General features: G+C 45.3%; 2 protein-coding genes across 4 annotated transcripts in view; one reads left to right on the top strand and one right to left on the bottom strand.

Annotated features, from left to right (window-relative positions):
* Positions 1-1,225: 1,225 nt before the first annotated feature.
* Positions 1,226-21,651, bottom strand: Taf5l (TATA-box binding protein associated factor 5 like). Of its 3 annotated transcripts, none has more exons than XM_057753507.1 (5): positions 21,362-21,651; positions 13,302-13,446; positions 9,684-9,788; positions 5,210-5,934; positions 1,226-3,005 (listed from the first exon to the last, which is right to left on the bottom strand). In XM_057753507.1, the coding sequence occupies exons 2-5, from the start codon at positions 13,441-13,443 to the stop codon at positions 2,208-2,210; spliced, it is 1,770 nt and encodes a 589-aa protein (XP_057609490.1). In that variant the 5' UTR covers positions 13,444-13,446; positions 21,362-21,651; the 3' UTR covers positions 1,226-2,207. The 3 variants fall into 3 exon arrangements, with proteins under 3 accessions (XP_057609490.1, XP_057609491.1, XP_057609492.1); XM_057753508.1 differs by lacking the exon at positions 21,362-21,651 and adding an exon at positions 21,104-21,219; XM_057753509.1 differs by lacking the exons at positions 13,302-13,446; positions 21,362-21,651 and adding an exon at positions 8,188-8,279 and having other exon boundaries at positions 9,684-9,744.
* Positions 21,652-21,661: 10 nt separating this feature from the next.
* The window catches only part of Urb2 (URB2 ribosome biogenesis homolog), a 29,170-nt gene continuing 27,206 nt past the window's right edge, over positions 21,662-23,625 (top strand). The window contains exon 1 of the mRNA XM_057753506.1: positions 21,662-21,971. The gene's annotated coding sequence lies outside the window, so the exon portion shown is untranslated. The remainder of the gene's footprint in view (positions 21,972-23,625) is intronic.

The raw sequence follows: 23,625 nt of genomic DNA, 5'->3' as shown, positions 1-23,625 counted from the left end.
GGTCACCCTGGAACTCACTATGTAGACCAGGCTAGCCTCAATCTCATAGAGATCCACTTTTATCTGCCCCCCAAGTGTTGGGATTAAAGGTATACACACCAACATGCCTAGCTACAGAGGGACCCTCCTAGATGTTCATCCCTCATCAGCAGCTAGCAACATGGGATCTATTACTGATGTAGGTAATCCAACTAGATACCAGGAGTAAATTGAACAGAATAAAATAGACCACCATACTTGCTTTGTGGCTGATCTGACCTATGCTCTGGCCATTACTCTGAAAAAAGGTGAGGCACCCTTCCAGGACCAGTGATGCACTTGACTATTTTCAAAGTATAAATTGAGAGGTCCAGGCCCCTACAGATTCAGTGAGTCTGTAGCCCTAGCACAACCTCCAAGTGGCCTGGGTCTGGATTCAGAGCCAGGGAAAGAAACACCCTGAAAATGGGACCAGAGTCAGGGGAAGAGGCTCTTTGCTCCCGAACCTAGAGGTGGAGAAAAGTCCCCGGACCCTGAAACCAGGACCAAAAGAATATACTAAGACTCTAGATTCAGGCATACCAAAGATATTCGCCATGGTCCCAAAATTACAGTCAAAAAGGGTAAAAAGAACCAAAGAAAGAAACAGTTTGGCCCCAGAATCAGAGCCACCTCTGCCTGACACAAAACCAGTCAATCCCTGAGCAGGGAAAAGAGATCAATCACTGAGCCCCTAGAGGCTTAGCATTCCCCACTCAAACCTGAAAAATTCCTTTATACCATAGGGAGCAGCCAATCCCAAACTTGGAAGTCTGGTATTCCCTTCACCCCACTCAGAGGCAGCCAATCCCAATGGAATTCCCCAAGCTTCTTCCCCTATGTAAACTCCCTCTTTCCCTTGCTTGGGGTTTCTCCTGCACTGTTTCTCTTGCTACTTTGGACTGACAGAGGGACCCGAGTTAACTTACAATAAAGACTCTGGCCGGGCGATGGTGGCACACGCCTTCAATCCCAGCACTCGGGAGGCAGAGGCAGGCGGATCTCTGTGAGTTCGAGACCAGCCTGGTCTACAGAGCTAGTTCCAGGACAGGCTCCAAAGCCACAGAGAAACCCTGTCTCGAAAAACCAAAAAAAAAAAAAAAAAAAAAAAAAAAAAAAAAAAGACGCTGTTTTTGCATCAGATATAGTCTTGTGGTGATGTTTTGGGCGTAACATAAATGAGATGCCACACTTTTTTTTTTTTGGAAACTAAATACATTTTAATAGAAAACAAAATACAAAATAACTCTTTTCAGAAAACAGAAATATTTAATCCTGTCCACACCATCAGAACTTCCTCTGTCCTTAGAGCATGGTTTGACGTTTTTGAGTGTGCACTCATGATTCGCTCCGGTTCACTGAACTGGTGCTGCAGTGAGGGCGGAAGCAGATCAGAGGGAGAAAGACACCAGAAAGTCACACCCCAGAATAAGCAGTCATCAGTACTCTGAAGTCTACCCCGTGACTTACTCAAAATTACTCTTTATCATAATTTTGTTCATGGTGCTAGGGATGGAACCTTGGACAACTGACTCAAGAGCCGAGGCCCACCCTCTGCCCACCACAGCATCTCTCCAGGGGAGAGGAGGACTGACAGGAGTGCAGGCAATAAAGAATCTTTCTTTCCCACCATGTTCGGATAAGCACATTATACGGTGCCCCTTTTCCTGATACACTGGGCTACCAAAGTATGAATTCCCTGAACCTCAAAATTCCAAGTATCACAGCCAGTGCCAGGAGTCAAACCTGCAGATACAAGCAGACACCTCTGCCAGTGCTAGGTTTCCTCTTCTCAATAATAATAATTATTAATTATAATAATAATAAAAAGTCCTGGTTCTATCAGTATGGAAAAGAAAGACTGCTAGATCATCCTTTCTTTTCCTAGTTCCTGTCCCCATTTTCCTCGAGAAGCCACAGGAGACACTGTCTACAGCTGCTATAGGGGAGTTCTGCAACTGTTCCAGTAACCCCACTGGGGAGAGACAGATGCTAAAGCAAGGTGCCTGCACACAGCCAGGAGGCCTCAAGCCTGAGCATCCAGCTCTCAACTGGAGTCTTGTGCACCAGGGCTGTGTTGGCTAAGTGTGTGGTAGGTGAGGGCTCTTTTGAAATCACTGATTCAGTTTTAGCAAGTCCTGGACTGTGACCAGTCCCAGTCCCACCCAGTCTGCTGCCTGAATAAAAACTTAATGTTCTTGATTCTCTTGTGTGATTCCAGTCACCAGGAGGAGGTTGCAGGCCATGAACTGTACACTCAGGACGTTGCTCATCTGTCCAGTGTACACGCCCACAAGCTCACCCGAAGAGCCATCAGCAGGTGTGTTGCAGGACGTGCTTCTGATGTCCCAGACACGCACAGAGTTATCCATGGAGGCAGAGGCAACCAGACCACTGTCTGGGCTAAAGGCCAGACTGGTGATACTGTCTGTGTGGCCTCTCAGTTCTTTAAAAAGTGTCCCAGAGGCCAAGTCCCACAGCTTTAACCGCTGGTCCTCACCAGCGGATGCCAAGTACTTACCGTTGGGAGAGAAGGAAAGGGCGAGCACGGGACCTCGGTGCCCTGTGAAGAGCCGCACTGAGTTGCCCTGCTGGGCACTCCACAGCCGGACAGTTTTGTCAGTGGAGCCTGTAGCCAAGTAGTTTGAGTTGGGGTGGAACTTGACACAGTCCACGTCAGCCAGGTGTCCTGCATATATCCTCAGTGGGTACGTCCGATCAAAGGACCAGAGCCTGGCGGTACGGTCATGGGACCCACTGGCAAAATACAGGCTGTAGGGGCTGATGTCCACGTCCCACACAGGGTAGGCATGTCCCTGATAGAGCACAGTGTTGGTGAAGCTCCCCAGGTCCCAGTACCTGATGGACATATCTTCAGAACAAGAGAGCAGCCCCGAGTTGTCTGCGAGGAACCGTGTGCTGTATACTGGGCCACAGTGTCCACGCAGGATCTTCATCTCTGTGCCTGTATGGTCTTCCTCATTCTCCTGGAACATGGTGGGTAGGGTGGTAAAACACACAAGAAGAAAATATTCAGTGGCTTCACAATGAATATAAGCCTGAGAGACGAAAAGGGCCTGCCTTGAGCAGTATCTGTCATAGAGGGCATGTCTGCCCTTCATGGTCACTCCAGATGACAATGCCCAACCACAGGTCACACCAGATTGAAGAAATTACTTTTTGCGAGTCTTAATTTTTGAATGAGGATCTGACTTAAAAGCAAGCCCATTAGCCGGGCGGTGGTGGCGCACGCCTTTAATCCCAGCACTCGGGAGGCAGAGGCAGGCGGATCTCTGGAAGTTTGAGGCCAGCCTGGTCTACAAGAGCTAGTTCCGGGATAGGCACCAAAGCTACAGAGAAACCCTGTCTCGGAAAAAAACAAACAAACAAACAAACAAAAAAAAAAACACACAAGCCCATGGAACATCCACTATTAATTCTGATGTGTATCTTTTGAAAAGACTGACTGACTTCTGAATTGATATTAAGTTCCTAGATTCTCACTAATGGAGCTCTCTATAGCTGTCAGTTCTCACTACTTTGCAAGTCAAGTTATTCGCTGTTTCTATTCCATGTAATGAAATCTAGACAGGCCTGGCAGTACACATCTAATCATAGTACCGAGAAAGTAAGGCAGGCAGATCCTGAGATCAAGACCAGTTGAGACAAAACGAGAGCCTGCTTTGGAGGAATCTGAAGGACTTGAGCCAAAATAAAACCTAACTGCACAGGAACTGTAAAGCAGAGTACACGGCCTCTAACAGACCATGAGCACTGATACATGAAAGCTGCACATGGTAACTTATGTGTGCAATGCCAGTGTTTAGGAGGACCATCAAGATTTTGATATTACAGAGACTGGGGTGGGGGGCAAAAAAAAAAAAAAACAAAGGAAAAGAAAGAACAGGAAGGTGGAGAGCCTCAAACATGTCTCCTAAAGTAACAAACCATAGACTGAGAACGACAGCAAGGCATGGTGGTGTACACCTTTGATTCCAGCATTTAGGAGGCAGAGGCAGGCACATTTCTGAGTTTGAGGATAGCCCAGTCTCATAGAGAGCGAGAGAGTAAGGAGGGGGAGGCTTAAAACAGGGCCAAGTGACTCATGTCACCCTTGGAAATATTCCCTCCCATGAAAATAGAAGACACTTGGAGGTAAGTGTGCTTCCACAGCCCTTGCCCACAAGGCTGCAGCCTATGTATAAATCCATTTCCCCTCCACTCCCTCAGAGAGAAGCTCCTGAATACTATGGTTGTGATTTTCCACTACAAGGGGTTTTAAACTAGAAGACAATCAGGATTCTTGAGCACTCAGCTTTGCTGGTTCCTGCACAGGGAAAGAAGACCTTTTTAGTAGGCATTGCTTCTTCTACTAGAAAACTACTAAGGAAAAGCAAACGACTACTTCCCATTTGCATGAAACTTGAGGAAGTTAAACACTGGTATCTATAATTACTCAAAATAGCTACTACATACACTTCAGGCTAGAAAATGCAAAAGCTTTTGGGTGTTCAAGAGAAGTGGATCATAAAGGTTGTCTCTCTCAGCCGAAGTTTTTACACAGTACTGATTCTAAAGACTGAAACACAGGCCACTGTGTTTGCACTTTCATGGCCACCCTAGACTAGCCACTCCACCTGACAGCAGGCTGCTGTACTGACGGAGGAGGCATCACAGTTCTACAACACATGTCCCTTTTCAAAGTGGGGCTGAGACCACTCTTGGCACACAGAGCTAGGACAGGTGCTGGCATCACCAGTGTATATTATGTTGGGTAAGCTGCAAAACAGCCTAGACTTCTGCAGGGAAGACAATATTCACTACTGTTTAAATGCAGACCCTTAACTAGCAATCCTGTTCCTATTGGAACCTGCGGTGTACATCTGAGTGCACAGAACAACAAACAAGTAACGCGATCCCGAAGTCAATTTCAGCTGACAATCTGTTAGGCTCAACGCTTTTCAGACAGCGGTAAACACTGCCTACTCATATAATGCTGAGTGTTGGGAGAAGGGCTTTAATGTGCATTTATTAGGCATGAGCAAGACTCAATGGCTAAATCATCTGGCATGACTCCAGCTCTGGTTGCCTAGGAGGGGACTACAGAGTACTGTTTGGTGAAAACAGGTCAGGTTTAGGAAGAGCACTCTAACAGGAAAGAGCTACAAGAAAGAGTAAGTGGCACTCCTACCTCCTCCTCCAAAGTGTCACAGGCTAGACGGATACGAGATGTGTCCACAAGGTGGGGCTCTGATTTCAGCTTTTTGGACCGCAAGCTCCAGAGCTTTATGCAGGAATTGTCAAATCCAGCAGCCAGAAGTTTGCTATCAGAGGAGATCTCTGCAGTATTCAGCAGCTGCTCTGTGTTATAGAAGGCATAGAAGCAGATGGTGGTGAGGGAAGGAGGTCCATCTTTGACTCGCTTGATACTTTCCTGCAAGACTTCCAGGGCAGCCTCATTCTGCAGAATAGGGTTGGGCACATCTGGTGGTTCCAGGCTGCTGCTCTCACTGCGCGAGGAGCCACCACTGGCATACAGCTGGTAGTCTGTCCTCTTGGCAGGCTGCACGTCCAGGTGAATGTGCACGGCAAGCACCTTGCACAGGGCAGTGTTGTTATCGCTTTGGAGGTAGCGGATAAGGTAGTTGTAGCTATCTTCCTGGAGACGGACCACGTACTTATTGTCCAGGAATGCACGAAGTTGGAAGTTTGACAGAATGTCCTGGATGGTCTGTGTGGTTTGCAGCTGCTCAATGATGTCCTTCTGGCTTGCATTTTGTAGGAACATTCCATGGAAGCGGCTATAGAAGCTTTCCACTGTGCTTTTGGGGCCACTCTGGACCAGGTTGAGGTGGAGGTAGACAAAAAGTGGGTAGAGGAGAGGCATAACTTCATGACTGTGCTGGGAGTCAGAATCTGCAATAAGAAACAGCAAAAACTCACACCCATTAACACTGGAGAAACAAGATGCCCTCCTAGAGCCAGTAACCCAACACTTCCTGCCCACAGAATCTAGAGTCTCAAAGACTTCCCAATCAAACAAGGAAGAGCAGACTCTGAGGTTCAGTCACCGTTGGGGGATTTGGCCATGCCTTGGGCAGCTGTGACCAGACCTACAGTCCAGCATCCTTCCCAGTATTTCTCAGGTCAGAAACCCACACCTGTGAGGGTTCTTAGATGGGATCTAGGCAAACTGTGTTCTTCACAAAGACTTTATCTTGATAGGCTTCAAGTTAGAACTAAGTATGTTCAAAATCTTCCAGGTGGCAAGCCAGGGTGGTGGTGCATGCCTTAAATTCCAACACTTGGAAGGCAGGTGGGTCTCTGTGTCTGATGCCAACCTGACCTATACAGTGAGTTCCAGACTGCTCAGGGATGCAACAGTAAAAAAGCTTGTCTCAAAAAAAAAAAAAAATCTTTTGAATGCCACTTAGCCTTGGTTCTATGAGTACTGTAGTCAATGGTAAAATCAAAGCTCAGTGGCTGTCCAGGCTGATTTGTCCTGTGTGATGATGACAATATGCGTTTAAAGCTTTGACTTCCTTGGTGAAAAATATAAAACTTTTCCTTTCTTGGTGATATATTATAAGTAAGATAATTTCTTGTCATTGAGAACACTCATTAGTCTGAAACTTTAATGTCATCAAACTCGATAATGATAAAGAATGCTAAGCCAGGCTTTAACTGTCACAGATGGATGGGAAAAGAGGTGCATGTGGACTAAGTATGTGTGCAAGTGAGGACAGAATGTCTAAGGGAAGGGCTCTGCAGACACAGTGAGGAGCAGAGGGCAGCCACCTCAAGGCACAAGTACCATACAACCAAGTCAGGCCAACTCGCTCAGAGCCATAGCAGTGTCTAGACACCTGAGGGCAAAAGTTAGCCTTAGCAAAAGCTACCATTAACTTGAACTTTACTGCTTTATGGGTTTTGCATGTCTTTTACTGTAATGAATTTGGATTTTATACAGAAACAGAAAGGTTTCAAATTTAGTGTAATGTTTGTTCATGTTGAAATAAGTTGAATAAAAATGTAACCCAGTACTTATGCTCTGTTAGCCTATTTTTTAAAAACCACGAGCTATTCCATAGCAGGGATCTAGATAAACACTAGATGCGACCGCGAAAATGTGCACAAACTCCAACAACCCAACGCAATGTAAGGCTTCACTGAAAAAGTAGCCCAGGCTGTAATAAAATTATTAAAAAAACTATTCTATACCTTCATGACTAAAAACTACATATTGTTACTGGGTCATCCTGGAATCATTTATCATGGAGCAGACCACAACCAGAACACACAAGAGCCCCATCCACGAAACATTCCACGTGTGTGGCTTTCTCACTGGTCAGGACATTCCGCAAAGACAGCACATGTTCTCACACCACGGCCTCGCTAGGACTCCATCTAAATACAAGCTGATTGAATGAGAGGCAGGCTGGAAGAAGCCCCTCACTGAACGGTAAGAAAACTACCACAGAGCAACAGATATAACCATTTAAAACTGAATAAACCAAAGCTAGTTAGGAACAACCTTTATTATCTCCACATACTTTTTTTTACTACAAATATAACCCTTATTGGGCTAGAGAGATGGTTCAGTTGTTAAGAGCATTGCCTGCTCTTCCAAAGGTCCTGAGTTCAATTCCCAGCAACCACATGGTGGCTCACAACCATCTGTAATGGGGTTTGGTGCCCTCTTCTGGCCTTCAGGCATACACACAAACAGAATATTGTATATATAATTAATAAAAAAATATTTTTTAAAAAATATAACCCTTATCATAAAAATCCGTACCCTTCGAAGTGTTAGGATTATATCACTGGACCACCTGCCCAGCTCTATTCTGAGATATAATGAAATCTATCCTTTCAGTTCAAAGGTAATAGATACTTTTTAACTAAATCTTTACTTTCTATAATAGTTTGACCCTCATCCCAAACACTACACCATGTAAACATAGGTTTCTTTATTATGCAAGTCAAGTAACACAGGATGACTGTACACACAGAATGGATGGAGACTTTATTTTGGTCAGTCTCTTCATATGAATTTTTGTCATTAGATTAACACAAGGACTATTCACTCGAGGGGAGAGTTATCCAAAAATTTAAAGTTTTTAATTTGTATTTATGTGTGTGAACTATTCATGCACGCATGCAACCTACATCTGTGTGGGTGCCCATGGAGGCCAGAGATGGGTCCCTTGGAGATGGGTTACAGGCAGCTCAAATTGGGTGTTGAGAACCAAGCTCGGTTCCTATGGAAGAATAATAAGGGCTTTTAACTGCTTGCAGAGCCAGTCATCTCTCCAACACCCAAAGTATTTATTTACTTTTAGGTTAATCACTGGGTTTTTATTTATTCAGTTACCCACATTTATTCATTCATTCATTCATTCATTCATTCATTCATTCATTCATTCGGGAGACAGGGTTTCTCTGTGTAGCTTTGATGCCTGCCCTGGAAGTTGGCTGGCCTTGAACTCACAGATACCTGCCTGCCTTTGCCTCCCAAGTGCTCCAATTAAAGGCTTGTGCCACCACTGCCCAGGGTTATTTTTTTCTTTCTTTCTTTCAAAAATATTTATTTATTTATTTATTTATTTATTTATTTATTTATTTATTATGTATACAACATTCTGTCTGTGTGTATGCCTGAAGGCCAGAAGAGGATACCAGACCCCGTTACATATGGTTGTGAGCCACCATGTGGTTGCTGGGAATTGAACTCAGAAACTTTGGAAGAGTGGGCAATGCTCTTAACCTCTGAGCCATCTCTCCCGCTCCAGGGTTATTTTTCTAAACACAGCTTTTAGATATTTGTCTATTTTTTGGGGGGGTGGGGGGTGGGTAGTGGTGGCATATGCCTAAATGGCTCAATGGCTCTTTCTACACCCCCCCCCCCCCCCCCGTTTCTCTCTGTAACAGTCCTGGCTATGTTGGAACTTACTTTGTAGACTAGGCTGGCCTTGAACTCAGAAATCTGCCTGCCTCTGCCTTTTGAGTGCTGGAAATTAGAGGCATGGACCACTACCAATGGGTTAAATGGCTCTTCTTAAAGCAACCGTCTTTATTTAAAAACTCACATTAATGCCTTAAGAAGCAAATGAAGACATATCCACTGACTTTGTGTCTCTGTGTCATTTTATCTATGGCCTGCCTAAATGGGAACAGCTAACTTTTTTACCTGACTCATGAGTGCTACTCTGAATGATGATGTACATTTCAAACCCACTTCACTTAAAGAATGCTTTTCTCCATTGCTAATTTGTCTTTCATTTATACACAAGTCAAGCCAAAGGTCACTGGCAAACAGTAAATAGAAACACACAGAGCTCTCTCTCTATCCTTGTGAACTTAAACCTCAAGATCTAACTCTCACAGAAATTCCATTTGCAACAAGAACTGCGTTAAAACTGTGGTGGTGCAAATGTTTAATCACAGCACTCAGGAGGCAGAGGAAGGAGGATCTCTGAGTCTGAAGTTAGCTTGGGCTACAGAGCAAGTTTCGGATAGCCAGGACTACACAGAAATACTTGTCTTGAAAAAACAAACAACCACTGAACAAAAAAGTACCTGACTCTCTAGAACCTAACACTATGCTTGCAATACAAGAGGTTCTGAGGACACCTACATTATTTGGTTTCTTAAAAAGGACTTACCAGTGAGAAAGCTTCTCAGTCGTCCAAACTGTACTTCATATTGCTGGGGTTCTGCCTGGCAAGGGGCTGCAGACACTGCATTGGCACAACCAGATTCTGATTGGACTAAAGAGGAAGACACACAAGACAGAGGCAGGAAGGCAGTTACTATCTATACCATGCAGCAGGAAGGACACAGGGCATGGAGTCCAATGGCATCTCTAAGTAAGATGTTCTAGGGTCTTGGTAGACTGGGGCAGACTGATAATACTTGTTTGTCTCCCTTCTCTCCTGATACTCCATAAAACTAGGGCAGAGGAATAAAAGCTAGAAAGCATAAGATACCTTAAGTGAAGAGAGGACAGGCACACAATATTCTTAAGATTTACCTAGAAATGTCTAACCCATGTTGGCATGTTATAATGTGCTATGGCCTGAGGTTGTCAATTTGAGAGGTCACGTTTCCAGTTCAGAGAAACAGTCTTTGTTGTTTCTGATCATATCTTCTAATTTTCTGAGATTCCTGATTTCAAAGTTGGATCTTCTGAAAATCATTTAATCTTTTCTCTACATTTCATCCTTTTGCTTTACTAACAGGAGGGTTTCTTTAACTTTCAAATCCCCCATCCCCTCTTTTTATTTCTAGACAGGGTTTCTCTGTGTACTACTGGCTGTCCTGAACTTGCTCTGTATAGACCGGGCTAGCCTTAAACTCAGACACCCCCCTGCCTCTGCCTCCTGAGTGTTGGGATTAAAGGTGTGTGCCACCACACCTGGCCTAACTTTCAACCTCTTTGTTGATTTTTCCTTTATTTTTTCCAAAGGAGGAAACAGTTATTTTTGCTCACAATCCTTTTTATCATTAGCTATCTGGCATTTAAAAATATTCTCAAAATGTTCTTTCTCCCGGAGCAGCATTATCTTCTTGTCTTCAAACTATGATATGGACACCTGTCAAGAGAAACATTTCCCCCAGGGTTTTATGGCACTGGATATGAAAAAGAGCATCATAGGGATAATGGGAATGTAGCTGATCACTTAGGATGGTAGGAATAGTTTCCCAAAGAGTGTCTTTGGTCTGCAGTCCTGGGCAGGTCATAATTCATCAAACGGTTATTCACTAGCTTTCCTGGGGAATTAGGTTGATTGCAGTGTTTAGGGTAGCTGACAGGAAGAGAAGCCTGGGGCCTTAATGTTTAGCATGTAAACATGCACTTTTTGACTTTATACTTTTTTTTTTTTTTTTTTTAAATAGGGTCTCATTACGTAGCCCCAGCTGATCTGGGAATCTCAATCTTTCTGCTCCTTGTGCTGGAATTATAGGAGTACGCTATCACACTTAGCCTGAGTTTATGCTTCCTAAAGAAGAAACTCAAGCTTTCTGCACTATCCAGTGTAGAGCCTACACCATTTTGTTCTCGATTCCTATTGTTACTTAAAGGCAAACTTTCACACGATGTCCAGAGCCCTTGATGCTCTATAAATGGAGAAGGTGGCCCTCAAACTCCTTGCAGGAGGTACCCATTTAGGTACCAACCTTGACTTCCAGATGGAAGCTAGGGGCCAAGGGCTAAGCTGTCTTCTTTATATCACATCTAGCCACTATCATGTGGATGGAGGGATGGTAATGAACACAGTAGAACTGAAGAAATCAAAACATGGTGCACAGAAAAGGGTGTGAAGAAGAGCTCCTGCCCTCCAGCAGAATTCAGATGGCTAGAGCAGAGAGGTGCTCTTTCCCCTTCATCAGTCAAAGCCCTTCAGATTCCTGGTTACCCTCTGACTATGCTGATTTTTGGCTAGTGTATCTAATTCTAACTTGGACCCTTTAGCAATACTTAGCACCCAGTCACTCTCCTGAAATCTATCTCCGGATCTCACATGTCCTCCTTTAACCTGACAGGAGTGTTCCTTATAATCCCTCAGAAAACAGATCATTCCTTCTGCTATTGGCTAATCTGACCATAAGGTGGGGAGTACCAAGCTTTTGGCAAGACCTGCTTGCCCTGCCAACCTAGTGCAAATGATTATTTCCTCTACTTCTTGACCCTAAGGTATCCCTGCCAAAGCTCAGTACACCATGGCCCTTCACAGCTGTACTGCAGCATGGACTCCCAGCAGCTGGAATCTGTGCAAGTTCTAGGGTTGTTACCATCTTGCCTAAAGCAGATGTGCAATGAAAGCCTGCAAAGCGAAGACCAATGATTCAGATCATTCATGAATCAGAAAATCCAGGATTCAATAGCACAATCAGCCCACTTCAACTTCTCCATTCCTGCTGGCCTCTTGAAAAGCCACTGCATCTAAACTGCAGAGGTACTTTCTCTTCTTCCCACAAAGGCAGAATTATCGCTCAGGATTCTATGCATGTGTAGCAATAGGAGTGCTGGGCACTCCAAAAAATTGTGGTAGGTTTAGAGATTGCTCTAAACCTGATAAATGGAGGAGTCCACTAGAGACAAGTTGATAACTGCTCACCAGGGTATCCCCGAGGAGCTCAAACAGGGAACAGCCAGGTATCTCTTAAAGGAACATGGAGGTAGATTGCTGACAGTTTCTGATACTCCTCCATGAAGTCAAGGACCTCTTCAGGTTTCAAACATTTCATCACTTTCTCCATAGCAAAGGCAGTCTAAAGCAAACCAGGCCACTGAGTGACAGCGCTGTGAAGAGGAACCACAGGGTCTGCTGCTGCTAGGATGAAGCAGGAGCCATCCGTTCAAGGAAAGAACAAGTCCAGGAGCAAAGAAGGGAGAAGCTGCCCCTCTGGATATGTGAAGGAAGCCAGAGCTGGGCCACATAAACAATGAGAACTCCACACCAAAAGCCATTAATGTGTCCTTTGCAAACACCTAATTTACTGAAATACATCAAACCACCAGTACTGTACAGAAATTCAGTATAAGAAAACCGGCTAGGTCTAGTGCATGTGCCTGAGACTTGCTGAGAGTTCAAGGTCAGACTGGGCCTTGTGAGAATCCATTTCACAAAAACCAGAGGGAGATGGAAGGACAAAAAAACTGTATCATAAACCCTGAACTCATAGGAAAGCTAGGTGACAACCTTTGTGTATGGTAACAAAGACTTGATATTCCCGATGGAGCCACCCTTCCTTCCCTATGGCTGTTTAAGACAGCCTCACTCTGTAGCCTAGTCTAGCTTGGATCTTAATCTATAACCCAAACTGGTCTCAAGCTTTTGACAACTCTCCCATTTTGGCCTCCCAAGTGTTGGGATTAAAGGTCTGAGTCATTATGTCTAGTTCTGAAATGTGATTTCAAAATGAAATTTAAAAATTTCAGAAGTGCTTATGATAACAGTATTTCCAACTGTCAACCCTGTAGAATGCAATCACTTTATAGACTGACTTCTAGGAGCAAAGTTCTATGCTAACAGAGAGAACCTATTACTCTGGGTCTTGAAGGGTAAAAAGGTTGCACATACCATCAGGTACATATAAAACAATCTTGATGCTCTGAGGAAGGTTCAGAAGTCCAGTGAGCACAGTTCTGAAGGACAGGAAAGGCCTAGAGGCCAGAGACACTAAGAGTTGCTCACTGAGGCCTGGTAGCCTACCCTTTGCTGAGAACCTATGGTCACTGACAGCTCCTGTTCAGGCCAGTCACAGGACCCTGGTACCTGTGAGGTTGGCTGCCATCTCCTCAGGAGTCTGTGATAGTCTTAGGCCTTGCTTCAAGGGGCCTTCTGAGTCCATGTACTGCCGGCGTTTGAGGTAGCAGGACACTGCCACCTGAACCTGCTCCGTGCGCCCTCGTTTCATGACCTGTGGGAAAGGAACACAGGAAGCAGACTGTAAGGGACGGCAGAGCTATCACACACTAGGAAGATGGATACTGAAATGACCCAGTGAGGACACAAGCCTGGCATTTTGTTCCATTTCATCTGTTTTCCCAAAGGCCATACAGCCAGCCTCACTGATGGAAAACAGAGAAACAGCATGAGTAACACATCCCATAGATTACTCCCAACACTGTTATTCACCAGCTCCTGAACCTTTTCATTAGTGCACCTAGCACCAAGCAGGCAGGCCTAGTTTGAATATGAGGCTATTTCTACTGCTCCATCAGAGCTATTCATTAGTAGAGAACCTGCTAAAAGCTCAAGAAGGGGGCAGCGTAAGATCAAAGGCCCAAGAAACCAACAGACTGGGTAAGTAGATGCAGCCAAGGTAAGAACCTAGTAAGGGAGGTTTTTTTTTTTTTTTTTTGGTGGCTCCAGGGATGGAACCAGGAACCTCGCAGAAGTCAGGTGAACACTCGACCATCGAGCTGTATCCCCCACCCATAGCTCGTTCACTCCTCCTTTTTTTGAGATAGGTTCTTACCATGTAGTGATGGCTAGCCTGTCACTCGATTTGTAGTCCAGCCTGGCCTTAAACTCAGAGATCCACCTGCCTCTGCCCTCCAAGTGCTGGAAATAAAGGTGTGTGCAACCATACTCAGCATAAATAAAGTTTCTCGAGATAGGGTTTCTCTATACAGCCACTGTGCTGTCCTGGAACACACTTTGTAGACCAGGTTGGCCTCAAACTCATGGAAATCGGCTTGCCTCTGCCTCCGAGTGCTGGGATTAAAGGTGTGTGCCAACACTGCAACTTATATATCTTAATAGTCAAGGAGAGGTGGCACCCTGTTGGGAATAGTGGCACCTTTTATTCTAGCACTCGGGAGGCAGAGGCTGGTGGATCTCTGAGTTCCAGGCTAGTCTAGTCTTCACAGTGAATTCCAGGACAGCCAGGGCTACACAAGAAATTCTGTCTTGAAAAAACAAATGCCTTCTTCAAAACATTTTTTAACAAAATGTGCACGAGTGTTTTGCCTGAATGTTGTATGTCTATATACCACTTTTCTGTCAGGTACCCACAGTGGCCAGAAGAGAACTAGAGTCACAGATGGCTGTAAGCCACCATATGAGTGCTTGGAATCAAACCCAGACCTCTGGAAGAGCATCCAGTGCTCTTAACCTCCAAGCCATCTCTCCAGCTGTTATGCTTTTTCTTTAAATACTTTTCAAGACTTAACCTCTCATTGTTATCCATATGGATGAATAGCGAAGCACATTTTCCCTGGTTATTTGACTAACACACTGCTTCCAGAGTAATCTGTAAATGTCTCTTCCCCTCTAAACTGATTTGTGAGATACTCTGAAGACCAACTCTCCAATTTCTTGAAAATCACATAGCAAGGGGAACAGAGAAGGCTGGAGTCACATGGACCAAAGCATATGTATGTTACAAACTGTTTCTGACCCTGGATTATCACAAAGTCCAAGACAGCCCAGAAAGGAGGGCAATGGCTGTAATTTGGTCATCTAACAAAGCATGAATAAATTTCCAATACTGACATTACTTTTCATGATGATTTATTATTCTTTTAGTGTACTGATGAGCTATTTTAATTATGTTTCCTTTTTATTGCTAGCACAAGGGCTCTGATATTTTGAGAGATCTCTCTTCCTGTCCATTAATGAAGCCAAAATCATTGTTCTCTGTGGCCACTATTCAATATAACCATTCATTCTGCTGCATCAGTGACTCTCTTTGGCTTATCTAGCTATATAAGAATCCCGGCAGTGTGTTTACGTGTATAAATAAGTAACCCCAGTCTTGGAGATTCTGATTGGGGGTGGGGGACCAAATACATACAGCAGCAGTGACTCTATGACCCTTTCCAAGTGTAGTTCAATCAGGACAGTCAAGACACCCAGCCTTGGCCACATCACACTATACATACCTGATGATAATCTCTTCCAGAGTGCCTAGCTTCAAACCCTACTAAACTAGTCCAATTCTACACTTAAAAACTAAGATCTTTCCAGATTTCCCACTGTGACCTTTTGGTGACGTGGAACTATGTATATGTACTCGTGTGAATTTACAGCATTCCCATCAAGCCCTTTTCCCCGACTCCCACCCCCGAACACGGTTTCTCTGTGTCGTCCTGGCTGCCTGGAACTCACTCTGTAGATCAGGCTGGCCTTGAACTCAGAGATCTGCCTGTCTCTGCCTCCCGAGTGCTGGGATTAAAGGTGTGTGCTACCAATGCCTTGCTCTAATCAAGCCCTTCTGACAGGAAAAGAACACTGTCTGTGAGACACTAGACAACCACTGAGAGAGCAGATCGTGAGATGAGTGTTCTCAAAATAGGACATTACTTATGTGCCTACAGATGTCTCTACAGGCGAGGGAGGAGATGCTAAAGCTGCAAAGAAAACAGCTGCCAAGGCCCAAATTTACAATCTAAACTTCCAACCCAAATTTATTATCCAAATTTATAACCCAAACTTATATTCCAAATTTATAAGAAGTGAAGGAAGGAGGATCAAGTCTAGCTCAGGCTACATAAAATCCAGCTTAGTTTTGTTTTAAAACAAAAACAAAACACAAATAGGAAAGCTCAGCTACATTTGCAATTGAGAAAACTTAGTTTGTAAATACTAAAGTCAATGAATTTACCCAAACTAACAGTTTGAAGTGGGGATTGTTTGCAGGCAACTGCCTTTACTATAAGAGACCCTGAGGGCAGGAGGTTAAGCCAGCTTCTGGGCAAAGGACCTCAAGGCAAGAATTCAGTAGGAATTGTGTTTATTGCTCACATGGAATACAAATACCACAGATATGATCCAACCAGCTTAGCTGGTTCTATTCTGATGCACATATTTCAAGCAAAATAATGAAAGAATCCCTCAGAGCAATTGGCTTTCCATGGTAAAATATCCATAAATGGACATGTGGGGGGTGGTGCCTTAAAATAGAACCAAGCCTCTCAAGACTCAGATATGAGGCTTACACTGCAATTTTGAGATACCTGCCCAGTTTTCCAGCACATTAATAAAACAATAAAGGGGTTTGGATATAATTATACAATCTTTTGTTAAAATTTCAAGACTTCTCAGTTTTCAATTCACACAAAACTGATACCAAATACCATTTTCTTCCTGTATCTTAATGACTGCTTCTGTTCCACTAACACTCAACAAAGTAGCAATGTAAAATCTTACATGATCACTCTAGGTAATCACCAGGAAGGACAAACTGCAGACTTTTCTTACACTTCCCTAAAATGAGGATGTTGGAACAGGGCCTGGTAAAACCTGGTCCATCATTATACACTGCATCTGTCTCACCCACTTACTGTCAAATACAGTGGGTAGAGAACATACCAATCTGCTAAGACAAGCCAAGTAGTAACCACTCAGCTCTGTGAGATGCCAACATACTACTATATAGACATAGTTCATTCCTTTAAGAGTGGAAGCTTCAAATAAAATGTGTTCAAGGTAAATTCAGGGACGCTAACTTTACACACTCTTCAAATTAGCTCTGGAAGAGTTGCTGACCAAGGGCCAGTTTTGGGGGTATGGAGGGTTGAGTATTTTTTCTAATTGTGAATTTATGCTTTAAAAAGTCTGAAAGTTTTTGTTTGAGATGTCAAATAAAGTACTTACTAAGGACTCAATCTAATTTAATCCTCCCACCCCCGTTTTGTTTGGTTTTGATTTTTGACAGGGTCTCCTGTAAGCCAAGTTGACTCTACAGTCTCTGAAGGTGACCTTGAACTCAGGCTCTCGTGGCCTCACCTCCCAAGTACTGGAATTAACCATAATCGCGTGGAACAAAAGATTTATCCAAAAGGTCACCAAAGTGGACCCCACCCAGTATTTGCATTGTCACGAGAGCATTTTCAATTAGCTTTGTGAAAAAATGAATCAAAGTTGAAAAATAACTGAGACACACTATGTAGTTTCAGTCAGATCTCATGGAATTGAAAAACCTTGTTTTTTCCCCTTTAGACCATGTCTCATGTATCCCAGGCTGACTTCAAACTCACTGCATGTAACCCCTGAGTAGGGTATGAACTTCTGGTTCTATCTCTCCCTTCAAGCAGGACTGTTTCAAAGTGATTCTTTGCTCAAATATTCCAATATGCTTCTACAGTAGTTGTGCCTTCTCCCAAGGTGTCCTTAAGAAATAAAAGATCTTGTTCGGTGGTGATGGCGCACGTCTTTGCACGTCTTTAATCTCAGTACTCAGGGAGGCAGAAGCAGGTGGATTACTGTGAGTTCTATGCCAGCCTGGTCTACAGAGTTCCAGGACAGCCAGAGATGCACAGAGAAACCTGTCTCGGATCGAAACACCAAAAAAAGAAAGAAAAGAAAGAAAGAAAGAAAGAAAGAAAGAAAGAAAGAAAGAAAGAAAGGATCTTGCAAATGAGGCTACAGTCAGAGTTCAGAATAAAAAACCTGGAGTTTTGGTGGTGGTATCTATGAAGTTCATACTTAGGAACCACAACACCCACAGACATCAGTAACAATTTTCTTAGGCTGGAGAGATGGCTCAGAGGTGCTCTTCCAGAGGAGCAGGGTTCAATTCCTAGAACCTACAAGGAAGGTCACAACTGTCTGCAATTCTAGTCCCTGGGAGGTCTAACACCCTCTTCTGGCTTTCAAGGGCAGTGCATGCATGTGGTGTGCAGACTTCATACACATAAGTTGATTTCTTTATCACCCACCACCTTCAAGATTTCAACATCTCCTCTGGTCAACTAACTTTGTCTACAACATCCTAACCTAGCGATTCCACATCAGTCTCCTTGTGAGCTGCTGAAAGACTGTGTCTCCTCACCTCTTATCTTAATGGAAGTTTTTCCTTTCCCTTTATGGTTCATGACTGCTGAATTCGGCCTTTGCGATACCCTATAACCAACGAATGTCTCAAACTGGAACAAATCGTCCTACCTCAGCCTCCTCCTACTCAACTTAAAGGCGCTATTACCCCTCATTAAAACAAGAAATCTAGTTATACTCTTTAATACCCTGACCCCTTTAAGAAATCTCTAATCCCTATATTAAATGAATACTTTCTAGACAGAATCATTTGCATCTTCTGCTGACCGCACAAAGCACTTTTCAACTGGACTACCCTAATATCCGCCCACCTCTAAGTTCTCTTGCTCCAGGGCAGGCTGTTTACCACCACTGTTCTCCAGAGGGGAGTCTACCCAGAGGTGGTTTTATTTTTTCCCTTCTCTCTCTCTCTCTCTCTCTCTCTCTCTCTCTCTCTCTCTCTCTCTCTCTCTCTCTCTCTCTCTCTCTCTCTTTTTAAGACAAGGTCTCATAATGAAGTCCTGGCTGGCCTAGAACTTGCTTTGTAGACCATGCAGCCCTTGAACTCAAAAAGATCTGCCCCCAGGTGCGGGATTAAAGATGTGCACCACCACCATGTACAGTGGAAATGTTTTTCTTAACTTTTAAACCAACATGAAAAAGAAAGGGAGTCACTAGGTACGATGGTATTTTTTCCCGAGTCAGAGTTCTTGTTATATAGCCCATGATGGCCTTAACTCTGTACAAAGCCAGCCTGATCCTCAGTGTCCTAACCTCCTGCCACTGCCTCCACTGCACCTGGACCACAAGAATAAACTGCTGTTTCCAGACGTTTTCTGTGTAGTGTGTGTGCGCTGTGCCTGTGCTCTCGGAGACGGGACCCCAGCAGTCATCAGTAAACATTTCTTTCCTGTTGTTCTTTTGTTAACTGATTTGGTGGGGTGAATTAAAGCCCCAAACCAGTACACTGGGCTTGCTTCAGCCTGGTATGCCCTCCCGAAGAGCATCTTGGTGTTGGAGAAACAATCAAGTGTGCCTGGTGGCAGAGACCACAACATGAAATGACAGCCTCTAATCACAGGGAGACTTCTCAGAGAAACCAGCCTTCTAACCTGCTACATGACAAACACCAAAATAGGGGTTTTAGGAAAGACTACTGTCTAGAATAACATATAGTTTATTCATGCCTTGTTTGAGTGGTCTCTAAACTTCAAAAATTAGATTTAAAAAATCTGTGGTGGGTTGTGGTGGTGCCTTTAATCCTAGCACTTGGGAGGCAGAGTTCAAGGCCAGCCTGGTCTACAGGGAGTGCCAGGACAGGCTCCAAAGCTACAGAGAAACCCTGTCTCAAAAAAATCAAAGAAAAAAAAGCCCATCTACACTAAGCTAGATACAGAGGAAGGGATGGCCTTCTCTATTTCAACCCAACACCACTCTACTACATCCTTTCTAAAGAGACCACGTGATGTACTAGTTTGAAAACTTACTGTTGTCACTGGTGTGAAGGATGAAAAAATAAAATAAAACAGGCTCTGAACTGCCTGTTTACCCACGATTCGGTCTCACTTTATTGGGGATTCTGCAGGCACGTTCGTCTTTCATGTAGGCTCTGGCCAATCCCTCTCCAATGGATGGAGGCACCTCACAACTGCTCACCAGGCTTGATGCTCAAGCCAGTCTTGATGCTCAGCCTGGATGTCTCGTCTTCCCATGGCTTCCTAGTCTTTGCTTGGAGCACCATCACAGTATGTGACATCACCGTGGTCCCCACATTGCCATCGATAACTAATGTTGATTTGACATATTCCATTGCTAGACACTTCTTAACCACTTCCCACATACTACCTGCTTTTGTCCTCCCAACTCTACTTTCCAGACGGGAAAGCAGAGCCGTCTAGCTCCTGGATGAGAACCCAGCCATCTGGATGCAGTGTCTGAGCCTGCACTCTTTACAGCACCCCACGCTCCTACTGAGTGCACCCTGGAGTCCTAGGGGAGCACAAGGGCAAACACTCATTGAGAACGAGCACTGGAAGCTAAGCGCTTGAGATGCTGATGGCTACGGGGAAGGCTGGAAACGTGACTTCAAGTACGGTGCATCACACAAGATCAAGCTAAAACAAGTCAGAAAAAAGCCGAGTCCCTTCCTCTATCCCATCGTGTCTTCCACAGATTCTTGCAGAAACAACGGAAATTATCAGTTACCGAGCAGTCAGGAGAGCCTTTCACCTCTCTTCGGAGGAACAGAAGTACACAGCTCGCAGTTGGAAAGGACTGTCCCAAAACACGTAAACCCAATTTGTTACTGATGGCAAAACACTAAAACTGAAGGCACAAACTGACTTCGGTTTTTCTGGCTTAATATTCGCTTTATAATTCACAGAACAAGGTTTCCATATGTGACCAAGTCTCCTCTGTCGGTCCAGAACTCACTTTGTAGACCAGACTGGCTACGAATTCACAGCAATCTTTCTGCCTCAGCCTACAGAATGCGCTACCAGTACCTGCCGAGTCTTGTCTGAAATCACCATCCCATTTTACAGGAGGAGAAACTGCGGCAGCGAGCGAGCTTACACGGCTGCAATCCTCGTCTCTGCGGTCACCAACTCCATCCGTGACATTCCGCCCCTTCGAGTTTCAGCAGCCACGAAGTCTTGAACCCGAAGCAGGCGGACTCCCCTTCCCACTTCACTTTCCCCGCAGGGCCCGCCAGGCTGCAGCGGGTCACCAAACGCGCGGTCCCGACTCCCGGCAAAGCCCCGAGGCCATCTACCTGCGGGCCAGCCAGGGGTCCGAGCCCGGGGAAACTCACTCACCTCTAGACGCCGGAGCCAGAGCGCCTGCGGGGTCCGCGGGGCGGCGACTCCCGGCGGCAGGCGCGAGCCAGCCCTCTGCGGGCCACTTCCGCCGAGCGCCCCCGTGAGCTCGCGGTCGGGGCCGCGGAGTCTCCGGGAGCGTGCGGCCGGGGCCGCCACGTGCGGGGTCGCTCGGGCCCGCGCGCGCGCGCCAGCCCCAAGCCCCTCCCCCGCGTCCCCTCCCCTCCCCCTCCTGCCCCGCGCCCCGCCCGCACTCACTGAACATCCCAAGGCGGCTCCCGCTGCCCCGCCGCCGCCCCGGCACCGGCTGCTTCCGTACGGGTGTCCCGCCCGAGGACTCCGTAGCGCGGCCGGCTCGCGGGGTCCCCGCACCCTACGTCCCACCGCGCCGCGCCGTTGGCGGCCGCCCCATGACCGCCTGACGGAGCGGGCACGCCGGGCTAGGCCGCGGACGCGCGACGCCGCAGCCAGGGCGCTCTCGGCGCTCCGCTAGCGATGTCTGCGTGACGCCCCTCCCCGCCCCGAGCCGTTGGCGTCAACGTCTGCCGGAAGCGCCTCCCTCACGTGCGGCTCGTGGCGGTGGAGGTCCCAGGTGAAGGCGGCGCGGGAACGTCGTCCGGACGCTAGCCGGCCCCGGAGGGAACCCCGCTGGAGAGGCCGGGTGCGAGGAGGGACCGCCCGCCGCCGCCCCGTCTGAGGGAATTCTCCCAGAGGGTTCCCCCAGCCGCGGCGAGAGCCCGGACCCGAGGGAGCCCCGGTCGAGAGAACCCCACTTTATAGAGTCCGGCTTGAGAGCGCGCGCCCCGATCTAAGGGCTCTTGGGGTTAGGGCGGCAGAGAACCCCGATCCGAGCTAGTAGGATTTGAAGGTATCAGTCTGGAACCTTCTTTTTAAGAAGTTTCTTTTTTAATTTGTCTGAGTGTTTCGCCTGTGCGTGTCTGTGTCCACCTGCAGAGGCAGGAAGAGGGCGTTACCGGGGGGGCTGTGAGCTACAGTGAGGTACGGGACTCGAACCTGGCTTCTCTGGAGAAGCGTTAAGAAATCTTAACCAATGAGTCAACCAAGTCTCCGGATCTAGAATAGTGGTTCTCAAGCTTGCTAATGTTCCTGCCTTTTAATACAGTTCCTCGTGTTGTGATGACCCCTCAACCATAAAGTTATCTCGTTGCCACTTCGTAACTATAATTTCCCCACTGTTACGTGTAAACATCTGATAGGCGACCCGTGAAACTGCTGCCCTAGCTCCTTCCGAGGGTGACGGGCGGGAAGGGATGCGTCTCAGTTCTGAAAGCAGCCTATGTTCTCTTGCCTTGACACAGCAGTGTGGTGAATGTTTATCTTTTCTGAGCTAATTTGTTTACTGAAAATGACCAATTTTTATGACTTTGAAGAAACTCAAAAGCTTTGCGTGGGTTTCATAGTAATTGTAGGTTGTTAACGTATATGCTTTCCCCTTGTTACTTAAGATTTTATTATAACTTTTTTAAAATCGTGTATATGTTTTGTAGTCTAATGTAGCTCTGCATGTGTAAGAAATTACTTGTTATAGTAGAAATAACAGCATTTCTATTGAAATTGATGCCTGTTTTGTTTGTTTGCTTGCTTGTTTATTTCTCATGCATGCAGGAGCCTGGGGAGGGTAGAAGGTGCCGAATTCCCTGAAATTGAGTTGCAGATAGTTATGAGCTGTCATGTGGGTGCCAGGAACTGAACTCAGGTCCTCTGTCTATAAAAGTAGGAAATGCTCTTAACTGCTAAGCTATTTCCACCACCACGACACCTGAGTCTTTTTACCCTGGAGAAGAAGCATTACTTCAAGTATTGTATTGCTTGCTTATTTGCTTACTTAATAAAGCTCATCCTAAGACACAATACATTTTAAAAGCTATTTGCTGAAACGTCTTTCAATCTTAACTTATGGATGGTGACTATCATTCTGTGAGTTGTTTACACACTCATTTGCCTTGTTGAATTTCTATATATTCTAAGTGTGTGTTCTGTGATCACAGCAGGAGTATTTATAATCATCTGTCTGTTTTTGCTGAAATCCAGGTTCAAATTAAATATATACTTTATTTATACATATAAATGTTTTATGTTATAGGTATAATAAATACACTATACTTATATAATTGTCTAAATACATATTTATATTATGTACTTCTATGTTTATATATTCATGTATAAAATTTTGAGACAGTGTCTCACTTTGTATCCTTGGCTGGCCTCTTAACTCCTAGAGCTCTGCCTGCCTCCTCTGTTTCCCAGTTGTCCCCATATGTAAGGTATGTGGTGGGGGACTGGAGAGATGGCTCAGCAGTTGCAAGCACTGGCCACTCTTGCAGAGGACCTGTGTTCAGTGTCTAGCACCTGCGTGGTGACTATCTCATAACTCTTTGTACTCCAGTCTCAAAGGATCTGATGCCCTCTTCTGGCTATCTTGGGCTCTTACATGCATACACTCAGATACATAAATATTTTTTTAAAGACAGTGTCATTTTCTGGTGCCTGTTCCGTTAGAC

This window comes from Chionomys nivalis, chromosome 21 (genome assembly GCF_950005125.1).
Source record: "Chionomys nivalis chromosome 21, mChiNiv1.1, whole genome shotgun sequence".
Taxonomy (NCBI): Eukaryota; Metazoa; Chordata; class Mammalia; order Rodentia; family Cricetidae; genus Chionomys; species Chionomys nivalis.
The sequence above is the reverse complement of the archived record's forward strand: the minus strand, read 5'-3'. Positions and strand labels throughout refer to the sequence as shown.